At 33.6% G+C, this 20,023-nt stretch overlaps 1 protein-coding gene across 1 annotated transcript in view; it reads left to right on the top strand.

Moving 5' to 3' along the window:
• Positions 1-811: 811 nt before the first annotated feature.
• LOC125060109 (glutamate synthase [NADH], amyloplastic) overlaps positions 812-20,023 on the top strand; it is a 76,858-nt gene continuing 57,646 nt past the window's right edge. The window contains exons 1-3 of the mRNA XM_047664825.1: positions 812-1,009; positions 4,224-4,333; positions 5,518-5,648. Of these exons, the coding sequence (XP_047520781.1) occupies positions 4,226-4,333; positions 5,518-5,648 (239 nt within the window). The 5' untranslated portion in view covers positions 812-1,009; positions 4,224-4,225. The remainder of the gene's footprint in view (positions 1,010-4,223; positions 4,334-5,517; positions 5,649-20,023) is intronic.

Here is a 20,023-nt window from a genome sequence, read left to right as displayed (position 1 = left end):
GTCAGTGATCTGCAAAATATTAATGATAAGAGAATGAATGAAATTGCGAGTTTTAGTAAACTGTTCTGTGTTTAATACACTTCACTATATCACGCGCTAATAAATAGTATGAATATTGAATAGTAGGTATTACCTGCAACAACAACTACATACTCTAATTATACAAATTATTTTCAAACTAAAAGTCTATATTGAAACTCCGTTAAAGTAAAATAAAATGTACTAAATGCTTAAATAAATATAATCCGTAGTAAATACAAATTTTATTATATATTTTAAGAGATCAAAAAATAATGAAACATTTTTTACATAGCAAATGGGTATCGGAAAAATATTGCTATTCAAAAATATAAGGCACTTGACACAACAAGTATTTCGTACAAAAAGTAATCATATTATATTCTTAAATAATATTATTTATATTTTTGGAAGAAACTTGTACTGCATCTTCTATATAAGTACTAATTGTAAATTTAAATGTGGGAATAATTGATATAGTATCTCTTATCTCAGTTATAGGAAGAATATGTGGAAACTTATAATAACATCAAATAATTTAAATCTAAAAGATTCTTGGTTGATGAAAGAGCACTGTGAATTTTTAATTTGGATCTTTTTGTATTTTACTTTATTCCCTTTCCATTATTTCATTCATTCATCATTTTTCTGTTTATAACAGTGACGTTGACATTAGCCGCTAGCGCCAAATGTCAGATGGCATATGAACGTTGATAGGTCGTCATTTCAGGTCACAAATCACAATGGTAGTTCACTCTTCAATCTTCATTTCACAATTACAATCTTCAATCATTTTTCTCAGTCATTCGCGAGACACCGGCATTTATAGTCGACTGATGAAGGTCACTATTTAACGCCGGCTTTTGCGTTCTATTTTAAAAAAATTGCTTTGAAATCTATCAGTTTTAAAGACAAAATCTGTGAAAGTGTGACGAGAGTACAGTGCATTTGTTGAGCACAAATTTTTAAATCAATTAAACTTATTTCCGAGGTAAGGTACTAAAATAATGTTATTAACTCAACTCAATTAATACCTAGTACTTATTGACTGTTCAGGTATTACTGAATTGCTATAATAAGCTTAATCCACGTGTATTGCGTACGTGGTGAAAGTTTTAATTTACCTAAATTACACCATAATTTCTCAGTGGCGTTGGCGAATTACTCCCAACTATAACAAATAAGGGCTCATTGATCAAATACATATAAATAAAATATATAAGCTTGTTACATGAATAACTTTAAAGTTTAAACGATATACTTGAAACGACCTCTAATTACCTTCTAGACATTAATGGAGGAGCTACATGATATTTCCTTGCTTGAATAAATGTCACAGTTGAGACGTACAACGTAGTTATTTTATACATGGACAGAATTGTCGTATGATTGAAATATTATGAAACTTATATGTTAGGGATATATCCAGCCTTGATTTTATTAACAGCTCAAGGGACATGCCAATGTAGGCAACTTTAGGACTTAAAATATTTTCCTCTTGTGGTTTAGATTAAAATGTTATACATATTTTGTTTGTTACTGTTATAAGATTTTTAGATTTATTTTTATTTTTAATGAAATTCTCTCAATTATATTTCCATTCTGATGTCAATAAAACAGAAAATTAAAATATTATGCTTAAATATTTTTTTTACATATGTAGTACTTTTAAATTTTTCTATGACAAGATTAAAAATATAATAATCTACCATATACCAAAACATATTACAATAATCTGTGAAAGTTGGAGAAATGCTGGCTGAGTTGCTTGTGGGCAAAATTGTGGAATATTCTAGACAAAAAATTGATGTAAGCCGTGGCCTACATAATTTAGCTGGGTCAGATGGAGCTTAATATAAAAAATATTAAAATCATTTGTCACTTAGTTATTGAAGATGAATAATCTTATTTCCCCTTAGAAAACATATTTTATCAGCTGTTAATACTATTTTACTATCAATATTTACAACAAGCTATAGAAGTTCTTAATAGCATCTAGATAACAGCCTTATAAAGCAATAAGAATTAAATCCAATTAAATATTATGTTCAATTTAAATACTTGATATAAATATTAATCTAATTTATTCATTATCATGAGTGTCACACAGACATTGATTGTGTTCTTTAAGATTTAGATAAGGTGTTTACATATAATGTTTAATGTAAACCTTAGGTTTAATCTTCTCTGGGTACATACCTAAATATATAACTTAGAATGGAAGATTTATTTTATAGGAGTATTGGAGGGTTAAGCAACAAACATTTTCATATACTAGTAGACCTAACAATAAAAAAATTATATACATAGTTTGTAAATTCCTGTTTAACTCGGTGAATGTTCATCAAATTTATTCTACCTTATTGATATAATTAATAAATAAATCATTCTTTGTCTACTATTTGTTTTATGGGAAAAGGTCGTCTTAAAATTTAATTATAAAACTCAATCATAACAAAACATATTGAATCGAAATATATTGATCATTGGATAAATCATTATTTTATATTTATCTGGTTTTCCTCAACAATAAACTTGCTTGAAGGTGTTTTAAAATTTACTTTGCAATTTGCATGTGCATAACAATGGTTTTATTATTACTAAGTGTAACTATGAAAAGCCAATTAATGGAAAGCGAGGGTGTTATCAGTTGTTAATGCTATTAATTAGATTCTTATCTAGTTTACTTTAGATAACAGACCTTCCATCAGATGATGGATATTACATAAAAAAAGCCTCAACCTGATAGCATTTGGCACGGGCATTTTGATATCATTGATATTATTGACTTGTACGACAAAATCTGTCGATGTTTAAAGAAGATGGGGATTAGCACTAAGATTTTGTAAAAGATAATTTTTTGGAACTGGTACAGGGTATCCCTAACATATCTATGGCCTATCCCATACTTCTGACATTTGCAGCACACAAATCAAAACAAAATTTCTTGTTTTAAATATTGAAAAAATACATATCTCTTATAATATGTATTAGAATTAATCGAAATTGGTTCAGCGGGTTAAAATGTTGTCAGATGACTGCAAGGATCAACTTGAATGATTATCGGATGGAATTTTTCAAGAAATCTATTATCTGCCTCCTACGTCATATATTGAAGATAATTTTGGTTACTATATACTAGAAAAGTCATGAACCCCGAAAATTTACGATCATCTTTTATTGACATGATTAACATACACTGATATCGTGTCAGAATGAGAAACTAGTATTTGTTAAGAGAATCTTTGAGTTTGATCTAGATTCTGTAGTTAGGGAGTGATCAAGTATTACGTAACGAATTTGGGGGGGGGGGGGGGCTTTTTGTAAAACGTTACGATGCGGGGCGGGGATTGAATTACGCGTTATTGTTAATATTATTTTCCACTTTCCGGTACTTTACACCACATAATGGTAACTTATGGGTATAAAGAGTCACTAAGTAGTCACGAAACATTTTACTATACTTGGGTACAGAAAAACGTTACGGCGCGATACATGGGGGGGGAGTCAAAAATCTCCAAAAATTGCGTGACTTTATACTTGAACGCTCCCTTAAGCAAAGAAGTCAAGTTGGTCAAATTAAGTTAATAAAGGGCAATTTTCACTAGAAACATTTTATACTAAGATTGATGCGGGTATTTATTATTAATTAAAAAAAATGCCTTGTTCTTTACAAAACGAAAACGACGCAATAGATTCCTTGCGAAGTTTCTCAGTATAAACATCGATTGGCGGCCATTCCAACACAATATCACTTAATTCAAAATCCAATACATTTTTGACTTACGGAAGTCAGACTTAGCACTAAGTTTCGTTTCTGAACCTCACCCTTAGATATACTTAACCACCAGGCTAAGGGAGCGTTCAAGTATTACGTAACGAATTTTGGGGTCCTTTTGTAAAACGTAACGGTGCGGGGCGGGGATTGAATTACGCGTTATTGTTAATATTATTTTCGACTTTCCAGTACTTTATACAACATAATGGTAACTTTTAGGTATAAAGAGTCACTAGGTGGTCACGAAACGTTTTACTATACTTGGGTATATAGAATTACGTTACGGCACATGGGTGGGGGGGTTCATAATCTCCAAAAATTGCGTGACGTAATACTTGAACGCTCCCTAACTCGTGACAAAATAGGATCTTTAACAATTAAATTTGCTTCAAACGATTTGGAAGTTCTGATAGTTTGTTTTCCCCAGGTATGGAGTGGGAAGGGCCGGCCAAGCAAGGCTTGTACGACCCTCAGAACGAGCACGAGGCCTGTGGCGTTGGTTTTGTAGTCGCTATCGACGGAAAACGTACCCATAAAGTAAGTGTATCATGTTAAAATAAATAAGTGGCGCTATAACCTCTTTAGGGCTTGGCCTCAGATTTCTGGATCTGTTTTATGATCAATTTTTTAAAGCTAACAGGCAAGTAGGTGATCAGCCTCCAATGCCTGACACGCGCCGTCGACTTTTTGGGTCTAAGACATGTCGGTTTCCTCACGATGTTTTCCTTCACCGTTCAGCAAATGTTAATTGCGCACATAGAAAGTCCATTGGTGCACAGCTGGGGTCGAACCTACCACCTCAGGTATGAGAGGCGCACGCTGAAGCCACTAGGCCAACACTGCTATTAAGTATTAAGCAAGTATATCATGTTACAAACTAAAAATAAAAATAATTGTCATGATTACTGGCCTATACAATGATATATAGAGAGTTCACGATGTTTGATTAAAAATTTAATATCGTATCATGAATGAATTGTGTCGTATTGATTGTCTTTATCAAGAACTTACATAAGAGCTACGGATGTTTTTACGCCAGTAGAGTCGGCGTAAAGTTCGTATGTCAGCCACAGTTGAATGCTTATTTACAAACACTGTATCAATTAAGTCTTCTTAATGCTTTACTACGTTAAGTATACGTAGAAAACACATGAAATTTGTTTATTGTCACATTTATTGACATTGTTAATTAAGTTTCACTATCGTAATGGTATTAGCTGTTAGGGTAGTTGTATTAAAAGTAAATAAACGTGTAGTTTGTTATTTTTTTTTGTATTACTAGGTTAAGGTTCTATAATTTTTTATATAACTTTTGGTTATGCACTTTACTCGTTATATTTTTTAGTTTTTCTCTTACTAGGGTTGCCTGGAAGAGATCGCTTGTTAGCGATAAGCCCGTTGCATCTCTTATAATTTTTATGTATTATTTGTTATTTTAATGCAACGAAGTGTAAATAAATAAATATTTGATACCACAGTTGATTGTGTATGTCTTACGTCTCCAGATTATTCAAAACTTCGACTTAGAAGACAAAATATTTCATTTACTTTTTACTTATTACTTTTTTTGGTATGGTTGGTGGACTCAGTTTCTTCTAGCTCAACTAAGCTCGTCTAGCTCCTTCCAGAAGCACAGAAGTCTCCTGGGCACTTCGCAGGCTTCCCGAAGGACTTCTACACACTTAACTTATATATTATAAGCTGGTTGCTTACGTTTATAGATCGTCCGCGATGCCGAAACCCTCGCGAAACGTATGGAACATCGCGGTGCGTGCGCGTGCGATAACGACACCGGAGATGGTGCTGGGGTGTTGACTGCTATTCCCCATCAGTTCTACTGCGCTCAGCTGAGGTAAGATTTGTTTAAGATAGAGAACTCTGTAGATGACCTTCCAAATAAACATCGGACATCGACATCACAAATGTGTATTTTTCTAAAATAACATTGTGACCAGAAAATGATATGATGGTAAAACTGGTCTCCAATAACCTGTTAATACGATCATTCAAAGTATTTGTTTAAAAAATCATTTGAAAATACTCTTTAGTGTGCAATGCGTATAAACTCGGTTCATTGACCAGAATATTCAATTCAAGAAGTTGTACCGTTGTTTTAAAAATTATATGTATAAGAAAATCGAAATTGTTGGCTCCTCGCCAAACGCGGAGACCCTGTCTGGCATTCTGCCAGCGATTTGACAGGAAATCCATAGCAATACATAAAACCTGTGACCTAGAAATTCCTTAGTATATATTACCTTATTTTCTATATTGGTATCTTAGTAATTCTTACCTAATACCCATTCAAAAAAGCAAATAATAGTCGTTGCAGCTCTAACATTGTTAAATCTATTTATTAAAGCATATCATACATCGGCTTCTGTCAGCTGTCATTGTCATTATGTGTCTCAGAGCTTGTAAATTTTCACCGTTAACACCTGCCTGTTAAGATTTGCCAATATAACAAGATGCCAATGGCAGCTGGAAGTTACGACATTGCTCCAACATAATAATTAATAACATAATTATTTAATTATACATTTATAAAATAATTTGCAGTTTAGGATGATAGATTTTTTTTAAATTTATCAACCCACTGCCGAATTTATTAAGCTCCGTTCATTCTGTTGTATTCGCGAATTTGATCTAACGAACCAATTATGTTCGTTTATATAAATCGGCGAACATAAGATCAGCGTATAAAGGAACACTTCTTGACTGTACACTTTAAGTAACAATATTTTTTATAATTCTAATAAATTTGGTTTTCTCGTTATAAAAAGGCCGACAACGCACTCGCGAGCCCTCTGGCATTGAGTGTCCATGGGCTGCGGTATCACTCAACATCAGATGAGCATCCTACCCGTTTGCCCTGTTGCTGACCTGGCAAACGTCGTTTTGCCATGCATATCATTTATAATAATAAATAGGGGTTGATCGTAGAGGGGTGAAATAATTTTTATTGTAGGGGGTTGTATGTACATATTTACTAATGCTGTATCATAAAAAATATTTTTTTTTAAAATTGAAAAAAAAAATTTTTTGGGGTATATTACCCTTAACATTTAGGGGGATGAAAAATAGATGTTGTCCGATTCTCAGACCTACCCAATATGCACACAAAATTTCATGAGAATCGGGTAAGCCGTTTCGGAGGAGTTTAACCACAAACACCGCGACACGAGAATTTTATATATTTGATATACAATTCATATATCTTTTTGGGAATTGAACCCAAACGCCGCATTTAGTAATACATACAACCAAGCGTTTGTGTAACGTATTTTAAAAATAAATGACATGTGTATACGTCCTTACAAAATCATTCTTCCATTTATCTGTCCTTGCAGAAAAAACCTATTACGCGATATCTATTGACAATATATTTACATGTAAATGATACTCATGTATGTAATAGAAACCAGAAGTCGTTCTATTATCATTATAACTACTGGTAGGTAATAATTTTCTATAGAAATTTTACGTCTTTACTTATTATTTTTTTAATAAACTGTCTTCAAAATTTTTTTTTATTAAATGATATGTACCTTAAGAATTTGTTCCTGTTATTCAACTGCTAACCTTAGGAATTACTGTTTTGAATTGATACAATTATTTTTGTGTTCTGTAGTCCCTTCATATAGGCTAACACTTTTGATTAATATCGACATAAGCGTTATTAAAAAAAATTAACCGTAATCAATACATAGGATAGGACATATTTTATCTAAAGAAAAAAGGTGTAGAGTATACTCCTCCCTCAAAGGCCGGCAACGTAGCAGCTAAAATTGTTGTTCATGAGCTGTGAAGACTGCCCGTTTTGGGCGTCCTGTAGGCTTGTTTTGCCCCCTATATATTAATACAGAAATATTAATAATTTTTCTAAATTTTGCTGAATCGTATTTTAATTTATACCTACTGTATGAAATAAAAATTATTGCACACATATTAAGAACATTGTATTATATGAACTATTGGGAATTAGACAGCCTTGATTCAAATATCATGGGATCAGTACGGAAAGTATTATTGATTACTCAAGGGAAATTTCTACTCGACATTATCTTATCAGTTCTGTCTCGATGTTGATATTGCAAAGATGTCTGCACTCACATTATGCAGTAAATAGTAACTGGTGTTAGGTTGTAGATAATTATGGTTGCTAATAATATTTATTACATGAGACTGACAATTATTAGGTATAAAAAAATATTTTTGTGGTACAATCTAAATTTCGCATATATGTACTGCCATCGTAATGGCGTGCAAATTTGTATTACATAATTAAAAGGTAGAATTTTACATAGAAGTTGCATATTACAGTATCAATCATAGCATCATAGTCAATTGTTATAATATTTTATCACTGCAACACATTATTAAAATTTATTATTATATCATCAAATTAATATTATGTTTCACTCAAATAATCATTCTTATTATACTTTTTTTTAAAGGATCAATTATGTCTTTTTATCATAAAGCCAAAATTCTGATAATAATTGCGTCCAGTAACAAATGTTCAGCAAATGTAACATTTCAATGGACTATATAGTAAGAACAAAACACGAAAGCAAAGTAATTTAATTATAAAATCACGATTTTGATGATGATCTTAATGAATGATTTTTGTGGGAATTACGATGAAATATGGCTTGCTATAATCGCTGTAATTGTTTTTGTATCAATTATAATTACACTACAATTTATTAATGGACACGATATTTGTATTGTTATTGCCGACACGGTACACATTGGGTATAGTTGAGATTTAAATATTCATACAACACTTCTGAACATCTAATAAGTAAACAATCGTATCCTATCTGAATTTGTTATGATTTTGATACAAGTCAACTTAGCGATAATATCTATTTAATCCTACCGAACTAGCACGCCCATGCGCGGCGCTGCCGCTATTTACCGACGTGAATTTGCAATGGTGTTCAATTTATCGACTTTTTTTTTCTCAATTTTATTGCATGATAAAATAGGGTTTTTAGTTAATGACATTTTCCTTATACTGTTACGAAAATATATTACACCGCTATCCTTGCCCTATAAAAAAATGCCATGTATTAATGGAGGATTTGGTAAAGAAACCATATATATATATATAATGTCTCTGTGGAATTGTTAACGAAACTAAATGCGAAAAACAAATAACAATTGATTGTTTAGTCAGTCGACTGCGTAGTTTGTGACAATCAAAGCCCATTCATGACCATTATCTAATTGATACATTGGTTCACCAATTCAGTCTAACTGGCACACTTTCGCAGGGGTACCAACCTTTTGGCAGGAACGATCCAAGGTCAAAAGGAATTTAGACTGGAATTTTATTAATGAAGTTTGACTCCTGAATGTCAAAAACGTAGTAGATTTTGACATTTGAAAACAAACGACAAAAATCGACCAAGGATGAATCTAGTAATCCCCATGACATATACTGGGGCCTGAAAAAGGTTTCGATTTATTACTAAGTTTTATTATTAGAGTATTTAACTCTAAAGATATATACCTCCCCGTAGCGTAACTAAATTTTTTTTTTAAAACCATTAATGTTACTTAGGGAGCGTTCAAGTATTACGTCACGCAATTTTTGGAGATTATTGACCCCCCCCCCATGTAACGCGCCGTAACGTTTTTCTGTACCCAAGTATAGTAAAACGTTTCGTGACCACCTAGCGACTCTATACTTAAAAGATACCATTATGTGGGGTAAAGTAGTGGAAAGTGGAAAATAATATTAACAATAACGCGTAATTCAACCCCTGTCGCGCATAGTAACTTTTTACAAAAGGATCCCCCCCCCAATTCGTTACGTAATACTTTAACGCTCCCTTAAGTAAAATATTTACGGTCTCAATTCTGATCTCACCCACTCTCATCACACCACAGCCGCCGTACCGTCCAGATAGCTCGATTTATACGAATTTCTGGCTGGAAAACGTTGTTTTTCCATAATAAGATTATTCCAGTCCCTTTTTTAGCAAATCCTAAAAATTGGGGTGGACCCTTAGCACTCAGAGATAAAGACGGATATATAGGAGTTAACGACCTGTTCTCATATCTACTGGAATTATCGACTTGGAGTCCTTCAAGAGAAGAGCGTACCAATTCTTAAAAGGCCGGCACCGCAATCGCGAACCCTTTGAGTGTCCATGTTTGTCCAGTGTTTAAACGGCATTGAGTGTCCATGGGCAGAGGTATCACTAATATCAGGTGATCCTCCTGTCCGTTTGCACTTTGTGCTATAAATTAAAATCTGTTAAGCTGTTTCGGAGGATCATAAGTTCAAATAAACCTGTCGTTATATAGGGACAATAAATAAAATTTAGTGGTGTGTACTGCCGCCCATGGGCAACTTGCAACACCAAGTCTTGGCGTTTTTAGAATCATTTTACGTAGTTATATTGCATACACTGACCTATTGTGCTCGTAAAATGATGTCAGAGATTACTTCAAACTATTGGTCTGAAACTTTTACACATGATTCAGCGAATTAACATATTTTTTCTTAAAAATTTACTGCAAAATGTGGGTACGGAAACGCAATGTCATCACACAATGATTGTTTCTTTTTGTAAAGGTCTTATCGACTATTACGATGAAATGCGACTTGTCTGAAGTAATGTTTGTGTAACAATTGACATGATAACGTAATTTTATTTGGTTTAAAACAATCTACTACGCTACTATGAATAGGGTATATAATTTTTGAACCATTTTCACTATTTATGTATAAAAGCCTCTGGCTCGGGCGCTCTGTGCCATATTTTTCGTCTATCGAGCAACCCACGCTTTTCCACAATAATACCAGTATTTTTTGTTCATTACCATTTTCAGCCTAAATTAGGAACTATTTTTCACTTTTTAGTTTGATGTACTTTAAAAGCGTGTTTTTTAGTTTTTTAAAAATATTATTTATACATATAATCTATTCCCTACTCCGACTCGAACATGTCCCTTCGAGTCACACAACAATTCGTAAACAACCGAACGAGTCAAATGAGTAACTATTGCACATGTGCACTTGTAGCAAGATTCTTAAGAATATGTTTCATAAAAAAATGTTTAGAATTAAATTAAATAAATATTAAAAGCTAACATGTAGCTGTTTAATATACATATTAGAAAAAAATCCCAGAGAGAATCAAAACGTTCTTTTTAAATCTTATAAAATAATAAATTAATCATACGACCATCTTAATTTTTAAATATCGTTAAAACCTAAACAAAACAATCAAATACACAGTATTTACAATTTTCTTAACCTACATAATAATAATAAAAATAATTAATTAAAAGAATATCACCATCGTAATTACGTTTTCAGTTTTATGTCATGTTACCGGCACTAAATCACGTCAAGATAAGGATTTACTGGCAATTCATATTTGTCACGATACATTAAATTACGAGGCGGACGTAGAGACGTGCCAAATCTATGGATCTTAACGTATATGAGCTATGTTAAAGTAATTTATATAAAAAGTAGCTAATTGACTTAACTAATCGTGGCTTGTAAGCAAACGTAGAAAGGCAAATTTCAAGGAATTACTTTCGATCCGCCATTTTGTGGAACCAGCTGCTGAAGTTCCGAACAAATTCGACTTAGAGTCCTTAGAGAGGAGCGTATCACTTAAAACCAGGTGTGCTTTCTGCCCGTTACCTCACTGTAATAAAAATAAATGATCTTAAGGCCCTATCCCAGCACGAATTGCTGTGTCAGTGTCTCGGGGTGGAGTGCTGGAGAACTGAGGCGCGCCGGCCCGTAATAACAATTAGTTATGTAAAACATTAAATTAATGTAATTTTATTTTTTTTTCTGAAATGGATTACTTGGCTTGCGATAAAATATATCGTGTAAATTTCAAAATCATGCTCTATATATACATTATTTTTGGCTATGTGTGGTTTTTTTTTATAAAGCGAAGTTATTTAAATCGTGTATTGACCTTTCAATATGGATACATAAACTACTCAACTCCACCATATATTTTTTCCATTCGCCCTACTTTAAGAAACGATTGCGAAAAATGGAAAGAAATAATGCACTTTTTTGGAGTTTGGCGACCAGATCGGTCTTTAAGAACAACACTTGGACACAAAACACGCGTAAAAATAATTAAACAAAAAGGATGGCAACTAGCTTAAAAGTCGCATTCGAGCGAGCCAACAGGGCTAGTTAGCGAAAACACAGGATTATTTAAACTTATCTTAATAAATCACCTTAGTGAACACAAGAAGTGCAAAACTACATAAGATATTCCTTAAACATAAAGAATGGAATAAAACAAATCAATTAAAACAAATGTAAACAATGAATAGAACAAAAAAAAATACGACACATATATATATATATATACCTACAGAAAAGCGTAGTCTATATAGCACTGATCTCCAATGAATTTAAAATCGTTCCTAAGGTAACAAAAGTTTTGAAAAGGATTTTACTGTATTTTTTTCTAATAGAAAATTGTTATCACTAAAGAAATTGCTCCATTCCTTATGGGCTATTTCATAATAATATGTGCAGAATAATTCGCACTATCACGCCACAAGGGTTCGTCACATCGATTTCTGTTTACAAGTGACTGGTATGCCTTGGAGATGTGCCAATTCGGGAGTTATATCGGGATATTTACAATTGTTCCTGTCGGCCGGTGAACTTTTGGACATGAAACTAAACGTCAAATTGCGTCTAGGACACGCTTTACATGGCCAGGAATGATACGCCTATTATTATATTCCAAGGCTTTTAACGTATTTGTGTCTGTGGATTGTTAAACAACAGAAAGTTGCGTACCAGGGCCACGTGTTGCGCCATAACCGCTACCACCTCCTTCAATTAATTATAATGGGTAAAATCCAGGGTAGGTAAATGAAAAAGTCATGTCTTCGCAACGTTAGTGGACAGGTATTGCGACTGCGAGTTGCTGCATCTGGAATAGGACAAGACTCGCTTCATGAGACTGAAGGCCATCCAGTAATGGAGAGGCACCAAAAGAAGAAGAAACGTATTGTTTACCGTTCTAAATTAAACGATTTTAACGCGAAATTAAAACGTATACCTCTAGTGTTCTTAATTCCTGGCCAGCTTCCCGCTTAGGCTGCCTACGCACTGGCGACCATGGTCGCCGCGACCTGGCCGCGGCGGCCAGTGAATTCTGAACTTTATATGGCCATCGCTATAGCCCCTACGCACTTAGCGGCCAGCGACCAGCGGCCACCGTTGGCCGCGGCGTCTAATTTGATGCCACGCGATGCCGTCCGCATGTCGCGCTTGCCTACGCACCGGCGACCAGGGCCGCGGCGGCCTGGCCGCGTCTATGGTCGCCAGTGCGTAGGCTGCCTTAACTGGACAAATGTTAATAATATATAAAAATTATTCCCCTCATATGTACATCAAAAGGCATTTCATTTGTGTCTTTTAAAAATATTAAAATTCCTCGTTGTTCATTGCTGAAGGTCTTGTAGGTGCAAATCCTCCATTCCCCCTGTCTTCTACAAGCATCAGCTCCTAAATACTAATGCCTATAAGGACCTTAACTTGGTCGATCGTGACCTTCACCACAAGCTTCTCCGAGTTATCGGGACCTCTGCGTGTTATGACCAAAGAATCTATTATAGTTTATATAAAGTTATAAGCGACTAAAAATTCATAACCGTCGTGTTTTATTGGATAAATTAGAGTTATTTTGATTCGTTTGCCAATTACAAAAGATCAGACGCAGAAGTCGATGTTTACCATATGACTTCTACTACTTCATTTAAGAATAAGTTAAAACAACTATTATTGTCCTAAGCCTTGTATCTTTATTATATCTAGATACTAGTATGTTTGTCGTTGTTCTGTTTTATACAAGTATACTTTGTGTATAAGTAGCTAACGTTCTGCCGTCATGCTTTGCATCTTATTTTTATCAGTGAAACTTTCTGTGGATATATCCAATGTGTTAATTATATGTTTTATTTTTTACTTTTTATTTTATAGTGATGTATCTGTTTTGTTTTCTAAATAAATAAATAAATACATAGACTTTCTGTGTGAACTTTGAGTGTGCTTACAATTAATTCAGAGCAAATTTATCGAATAGTAATCGAATATAAATCCTAAATCGCTACTGAAGCTATGTTTAGTTCATCTATAGCAGTGTTGGCCTAGTGGCTTGAGCATGCGATTTTGGTCTCTGAGATTGTTGATTCGAACCTCGTGCGCCAATAGACTTTACTTTCTATATATTTAAAACTCGCACGACTGAAGTAAGAAACATCCATGCTTGCTTGGTGACGCTGGCATGCTTTAGACACTAAAAACCGGCGGCCTCGGCACAGAAGGGTGATCACCTACTTAAAACAAATGATCATGCACCAGATAAAAATATCTGAGTCCAAGACCAAGGGTTGTAGCGCTAAATTTTATAGTGTACAATACATGATAGATTCGCACTTCAATCAATATTGGACGTCTTCTATTACGAGGTTATCAAGCGATGACCGTCATTTGACCTAAATCTTTAATGTATTGGTTGTAAGTAAGCAGCGGGATCGTTAAGTGTTTTTGTGTTATATTTTTAACTATTTCCGAAACAAAGATACAGCTTTCACCATTCGCTTGAAGAACCATGTGAATTATATAAGGGTAGGATTTTTTTTTTAATTCTAAGTCGCGTTTGTGATCAGGTTAGTAAGGTTAAGGGCAAAAATGTGTGCCTTCATCATTCATTTCATTACACCATTGCCGGGTGATGAAAATATTGTTAAAAAACTTGGAGCTGTTTTAATGTGGAGCCGTGCTTCGACAAATGTACCGCGTTGTTAGTATAGTAACAAAAGTATTAGGAAACTCAGAAAAATAGAACTGGAGATGGGCAGGCCGTAACCGGCTAAATCACACAGGTAATAAACGTTAGACTAAAGAGAAGAGAAGATACACAAAGATAAGCCCAAGATGGACGAGATTGGCAAGAGAGTATGAAAGGTAGTTGAGGGAAACCCCTGAAGCGACTACTGAAGAGTATTTAGTGAGATATTGTAATAAAGACTATTTTATTTACTAGCTGACTCGGCAAACGTTGTTTTGCCATATATATTATTTTCTGGGATTTTTCTTAGTTCAATAAAAATAGAGGTTGATCGTAGAAGAATCAAAATTAAGGGTTGTATGTATTTTTGTATGCTGTATCATAATATAACAATAAAAAAACAAAATTTTGTCTAAAAAATAAAAAAATGTAGGGGACCACCCTTAACATTTAGGGGGATGAAAAATAGATGTTGTCCTATTCTCAGACATACTGTATATGCATAAAAAATTTATAAGAATCGGTCGAGCCGTTTAGGAGGAGTATGGGAACGAACATTGTGACACGAGAATTTTATATATTAGATTAAAAAAGGGTCTGATGAAACTTACATAAGTGAAATATAGTTATCAAATATTGACGTCAAAGACAACGCAAGGCTGATTCAATTTCTTTTAGGCTCAAACGTTAAAGGTCAGGGATGATAAGCTGAAGAATAAAATATTCTTGATTTTTTTAAATACAGTGTAAACTCTTTATAACGAATTTCAAGGCACCGAGCACGATTATTCGTTATAAGGAGAGATTTTTTATTTTATTTATAAAACAACACACACAAACGGGCACGAGGCTCACCTGATGTTAAGTGATATGGACACTCTCAATGCCAGAGGGCTCGCGAGTGCGTTGCCGGTCTTTTAAGAATTGGTACGCTCTTTTCTTAAAGGACTCTAAGTCGGTTCGGAAATACTTCTAATTAATTAATGTATGGGTATTGGATTAAATAATACACTTAATTATTGATTATGTTATATAGAGTTTTACGTTATAAGGGGTGTCGTTATAAAGAGTTTTCACTGTAATATCAATTTTCTGACGAATAAACTTTCTTGTAAACTTCGTGGGCAATGTTCATGGTATTGGAAGTCATAAGGCGAAACGACATGCTTATGTGGCTCCGCACATAAATGTAGGAATTGAATTTGTGTTAGCAGACTGTCCTGCTATAGTTCCTGAACAGTTTTTAAATGTTATTAAAAATGGTAGGTTTAAAATAATATCCGAAGACAATTGTACAAATATGAAGTAAAGAAGTAGAAATAAGTGCCAAGGAAAGTTCTTCTTCAGTCGCGCTCTTTACTTTGAATGTTCGTATTAGTGTCGCCGCAGATTTTCCTCCTGTACTCTCTGTTTTTGTCAAGTCTCTGCGTCTGGGTGATGGTAGGACGTGTAAGGGCCTTTACTTGATCGATTCAGTGAGTAGAAGAACGGCCTCGAGGTCTGGTGCCCTCCCCTCAGCCACTCACAAAAAGTGTGTGTTATAAATATATTGTATAATCATACTCATAAAAATCGCGTATCTTGTTGGTATAATAATAAAAAAATAAAGCGTCGCAAATTGAATCAATTACCACAAAAACAAGTGCGGTTGTGGTCACAGCGTCTTATATTCCTGTATCAGATTTCAACTCGAATGATATTGAATGAATGAATATTTTGCTTATAATAAATCTTTACAATGGATAAAAGCAAGTCGCCCCTGTATTTTAACGCTTTTATGATTCATGCGCATTATTGCAATGTCTACTGCGTAATACTCGTTGATGTAGGTTTTTTTTCCTTTGAGATGAGAATGAGAGACAAAACAGCCAAAAAGACAAAAAAATTGTGCAAATATAATGTTGTAAAATTATTGACAAAAATAAGTATAGTGTACACTCTATGTAACGAACGACACTCAAGGGAATGTGTCTATTATGACGTTACTAAGAGTTGCCGTTAAATGGAAAGAAAAATCTGTATTAGAAAAAGAAAGTTTATTTCAGACTAGTGTTAGTAATTACATAAAAATTATTCGTATTTGAACGCTACTGCGTTGTCTGTTATTTTTGTATCGTAGCAGTAGTAAGGTTGTATTTTTTTTACTTATTTAATTCATATCTTGCGATATTGAGGCATCTTCGTTCTTCACAAGCAAGCATGCGCAATTTGTAAATAAAAGAACGGATTTCTTGAAAAGTTCGGTAGACATTCGAGTTTATTTCTCGCTAGGACAATAAAACGACAAAACAACGTACACAGCTCCGCATTTTTTACTTATTCCGGCAACTTACTTTCTATTGTTTAATTTTTTTCGTTGTTGAGGGTAGGTGTAATGCTATGGAGAGTGTATCATTATATGGAAGACAAGCTAAACCAACCAAAGCCGAATTCGACGCTTTCGCGGGTTTGTCGTTAAATCCAGGGACGTTAGGCCCTTTCTCCACTGCTCCGGTCCGGCGTCGGATACCGGAATGAGTCATGAGAAAAATATCGGAAGGCCGGATTGCGCTTCTCCACTATATCCGATCCAACAATACTTGATACTTGTATATTTATCATGTAACACCTATATTAACTAAAACCCATATACTTTATTTTATTAATAAAACGTTCTAAATTCTGGCAAGTTTATTACGTTTTTTATATTGTCTATCTTAAAATATTATAATCTACTTAATAAATAGTTCACTAATACTTGGATATACTTGGACCGATAAAACACCGCGTTCCGACCTAGCAAGTTATCGGATCGTTAAAAACTGGATGCAGGAGTAGTGCAGAAGTACGTAAGTACTGTTGTGAGTTTCTAAATCGGATCGGTAATTAACGTTTGCCGGACCGGAGCAGTGGAGAAATGGCCTTGCACTATTGTATAACTTCATTACGATAATAATGGCCTACTAGATAATATCATTCGTCGTAGTAAATACATACATTCCCCACACGAAATAATTACGTATTTGACCTCTTGTAATAATCACTATAAAAATATTATGAATGATATCAGTAAATAAATTTATATACGTCTCTGATAACCACCATGTCTACCATGTGTGAAACGCGTGATTATATCATAATGTTAGATAAAAACAGGACTAGATTAAATACAGACTTTTTGCAAGAGAAAAGTATTTGTTGTAAAATTGCAATTTTGTACGCCATAGACGTAGGTGCGGGAGGGGCATTTTTTATATTGATTGCCTTCTTCGTTCAATCATTAAAATAAGAAGGAAGAAATATAACAGTAAAGTACTATTGTCTCTTCTTAATACAGCGACAACAGAATTAGACAGAAAGAGACGAAAATATATACTGATTCAGTCTTATATGGGTAAGGGTTTTCATAGTAATCTTTTACACGATTTTGTAACTCAGCGAGTACATACACATTAAGCGGTTACCTCCTTAATGTTTTTAAAATATACATACTATTTTTTTTTAAACTTAACTGTATTTAGTTACAAAACATTTTTATTCCGAAGTAATAGCTACAGAATATCCGTTCTCGGTTCATTTGCGGTTCGATCTCGTTCTGGTAAGATATTATTAAATTAAAAACATTCATACTATTCGTACAGAAGTGCCAGTGCTCGGGGCATATAGCAATACGCATAGACAAAAGACTTCCAGCATAATGCTGAGTCAGGGCCAGTTACAACCACAACACACACACTATACACACTCTATGTACTTACCTCATTCCTTTTTTTTTCATAATTTTTGTTATTTTTTTATTATTACTATTTTGTGTGTTACGTTAGTAATAAATGTTATGTGTATGTCTAAAAAAGCTATATGGATAGGAAAGGGTAAGAAGAAGAAGAGTGTGCCCAAAAAGGTAAATAGAAGAGATCGATAGCACTAAACGAATAAAGGAAAGCCATGGATAGAGACGTTTGGAACAAGCTGAAGCTGAACCTTTACCTGAAAAGGAATTCCGATCAATGGTACTGAAGTTAGGACTACGAATAGTTAAGCATAAAATAGAAATATATATTATAAAAAACTAATTGGAAATAAACAGGCTGCATAGTCCTGTTTATTGGTATAAAATATTTAACTTCATATCATGCTAACCTTCAAGCAAAATTTTCCTTTCTTTGTAATCCTAGCGTTACTATTGTAGAAGACTTTTAGTTCTAGTAACTTACTAGAAGTCGGAAAGACTTTTAAGGCCGATTTACATTATATTAGTGTTTAGGAGAGTGCTTTAGGATAGTACTTTAGTTGAAACATGTAAACGCTACTTGCTTTAGTAAACGCTACGCTAAAGAACTTGCCTTTCAAGTTGTACTAAAGCACTCTCCTAAACACTAAGATAATGTAAATCGGCCTTTAGTTCTAGTAACTTACTAGAACTAAAAGTCTTCTGTACCGTGTACCTACGGCTCGCTTATCTGCTAATTTTAATGTTCCAGTGGATAGGCTATCTCGCTCTTACAACTTGATTACTAACATTGATGAAAATATTGATATATTTCTCAACAATCTTCCAACTTACCGTAACTTTGTTTATCATAGTCTTAATGAGGTTTAGGTTTCCATTTAGTTTAAGTTATTATTTTTTTTATTTTTTATTTTGTGGTTACTAGTTTAATTTTTTCCCTTGCTAGCTTGCTTATGTTTTAATATGATGTTTATGTGTGTAAAATTTGTGATGTCATATTTTCTTGTATAATATAATGCATACACGTTGTTTTAAATAAATATAAATTTTCAATGATCCATGCGTGATATTTTAATTCGAATCAGTAGTTTATGATTAGGGCATTTAACGAAACAAACAAACAGCTTGTTACATCAGCAATATAAGTCATTTATCAAGCTTAGCGGTATCTTTTATTTTATCAAAACGTCTTAAATAATCGTTTTAATCGCTATCAATCTTGTACAACTTACGATACAATGTTTATTTCCTTAAACACGGTTTTGGGATCCCTAAAGAAACATCGTTGTTATAATTATTAGTATTTGTTGTATTGTATCTAAACATATTATCTTACGTCCTGTTATGTTTGATTGAATAAACAAACTTGTATCCAATTCTGCTAATTTATTTAAAAACGCCAACATTTATTTTCCTTATTTCCTATTTGTACAGCAACTTAATACAAATACAATAGAAAACTAAACTAAAAACATAATATAAACAAAACTTAAAACCCTTTTATAACTAATTATAAATAATCCAATTCTTGTGAATTCAGCCACTAAATATATCCGTCTTACAAGCAATAATATATAGGCTGCGCAAGACACGCGTAAATGGTGCTCTAAACTAAAATATAATGTGATAGTGAGGTCCTTACTAACTTGTTGTATCCTACCATACCCAAGACAAACAAAGTTGGATACATTATTGGGTAAAATGGGT

The sequence above is a fragment of the Pieris napi genome, chromosome 21, assembly GCF_905475465.1.
Source record: "Pieris napi chromosome 21, ilPieNapi1.2, whole genome shotgun sequence".
Taxonomy (NCBI): domain Eukaryota; kingdom Metazoa; phylum Arthropoda; class Insecta; order Lepidoptera; family Pieridae; genus Pieris; species Pieris napi.
This window is presented reverse-complemented; position numbering and strand designations above follow the sequence as displayed.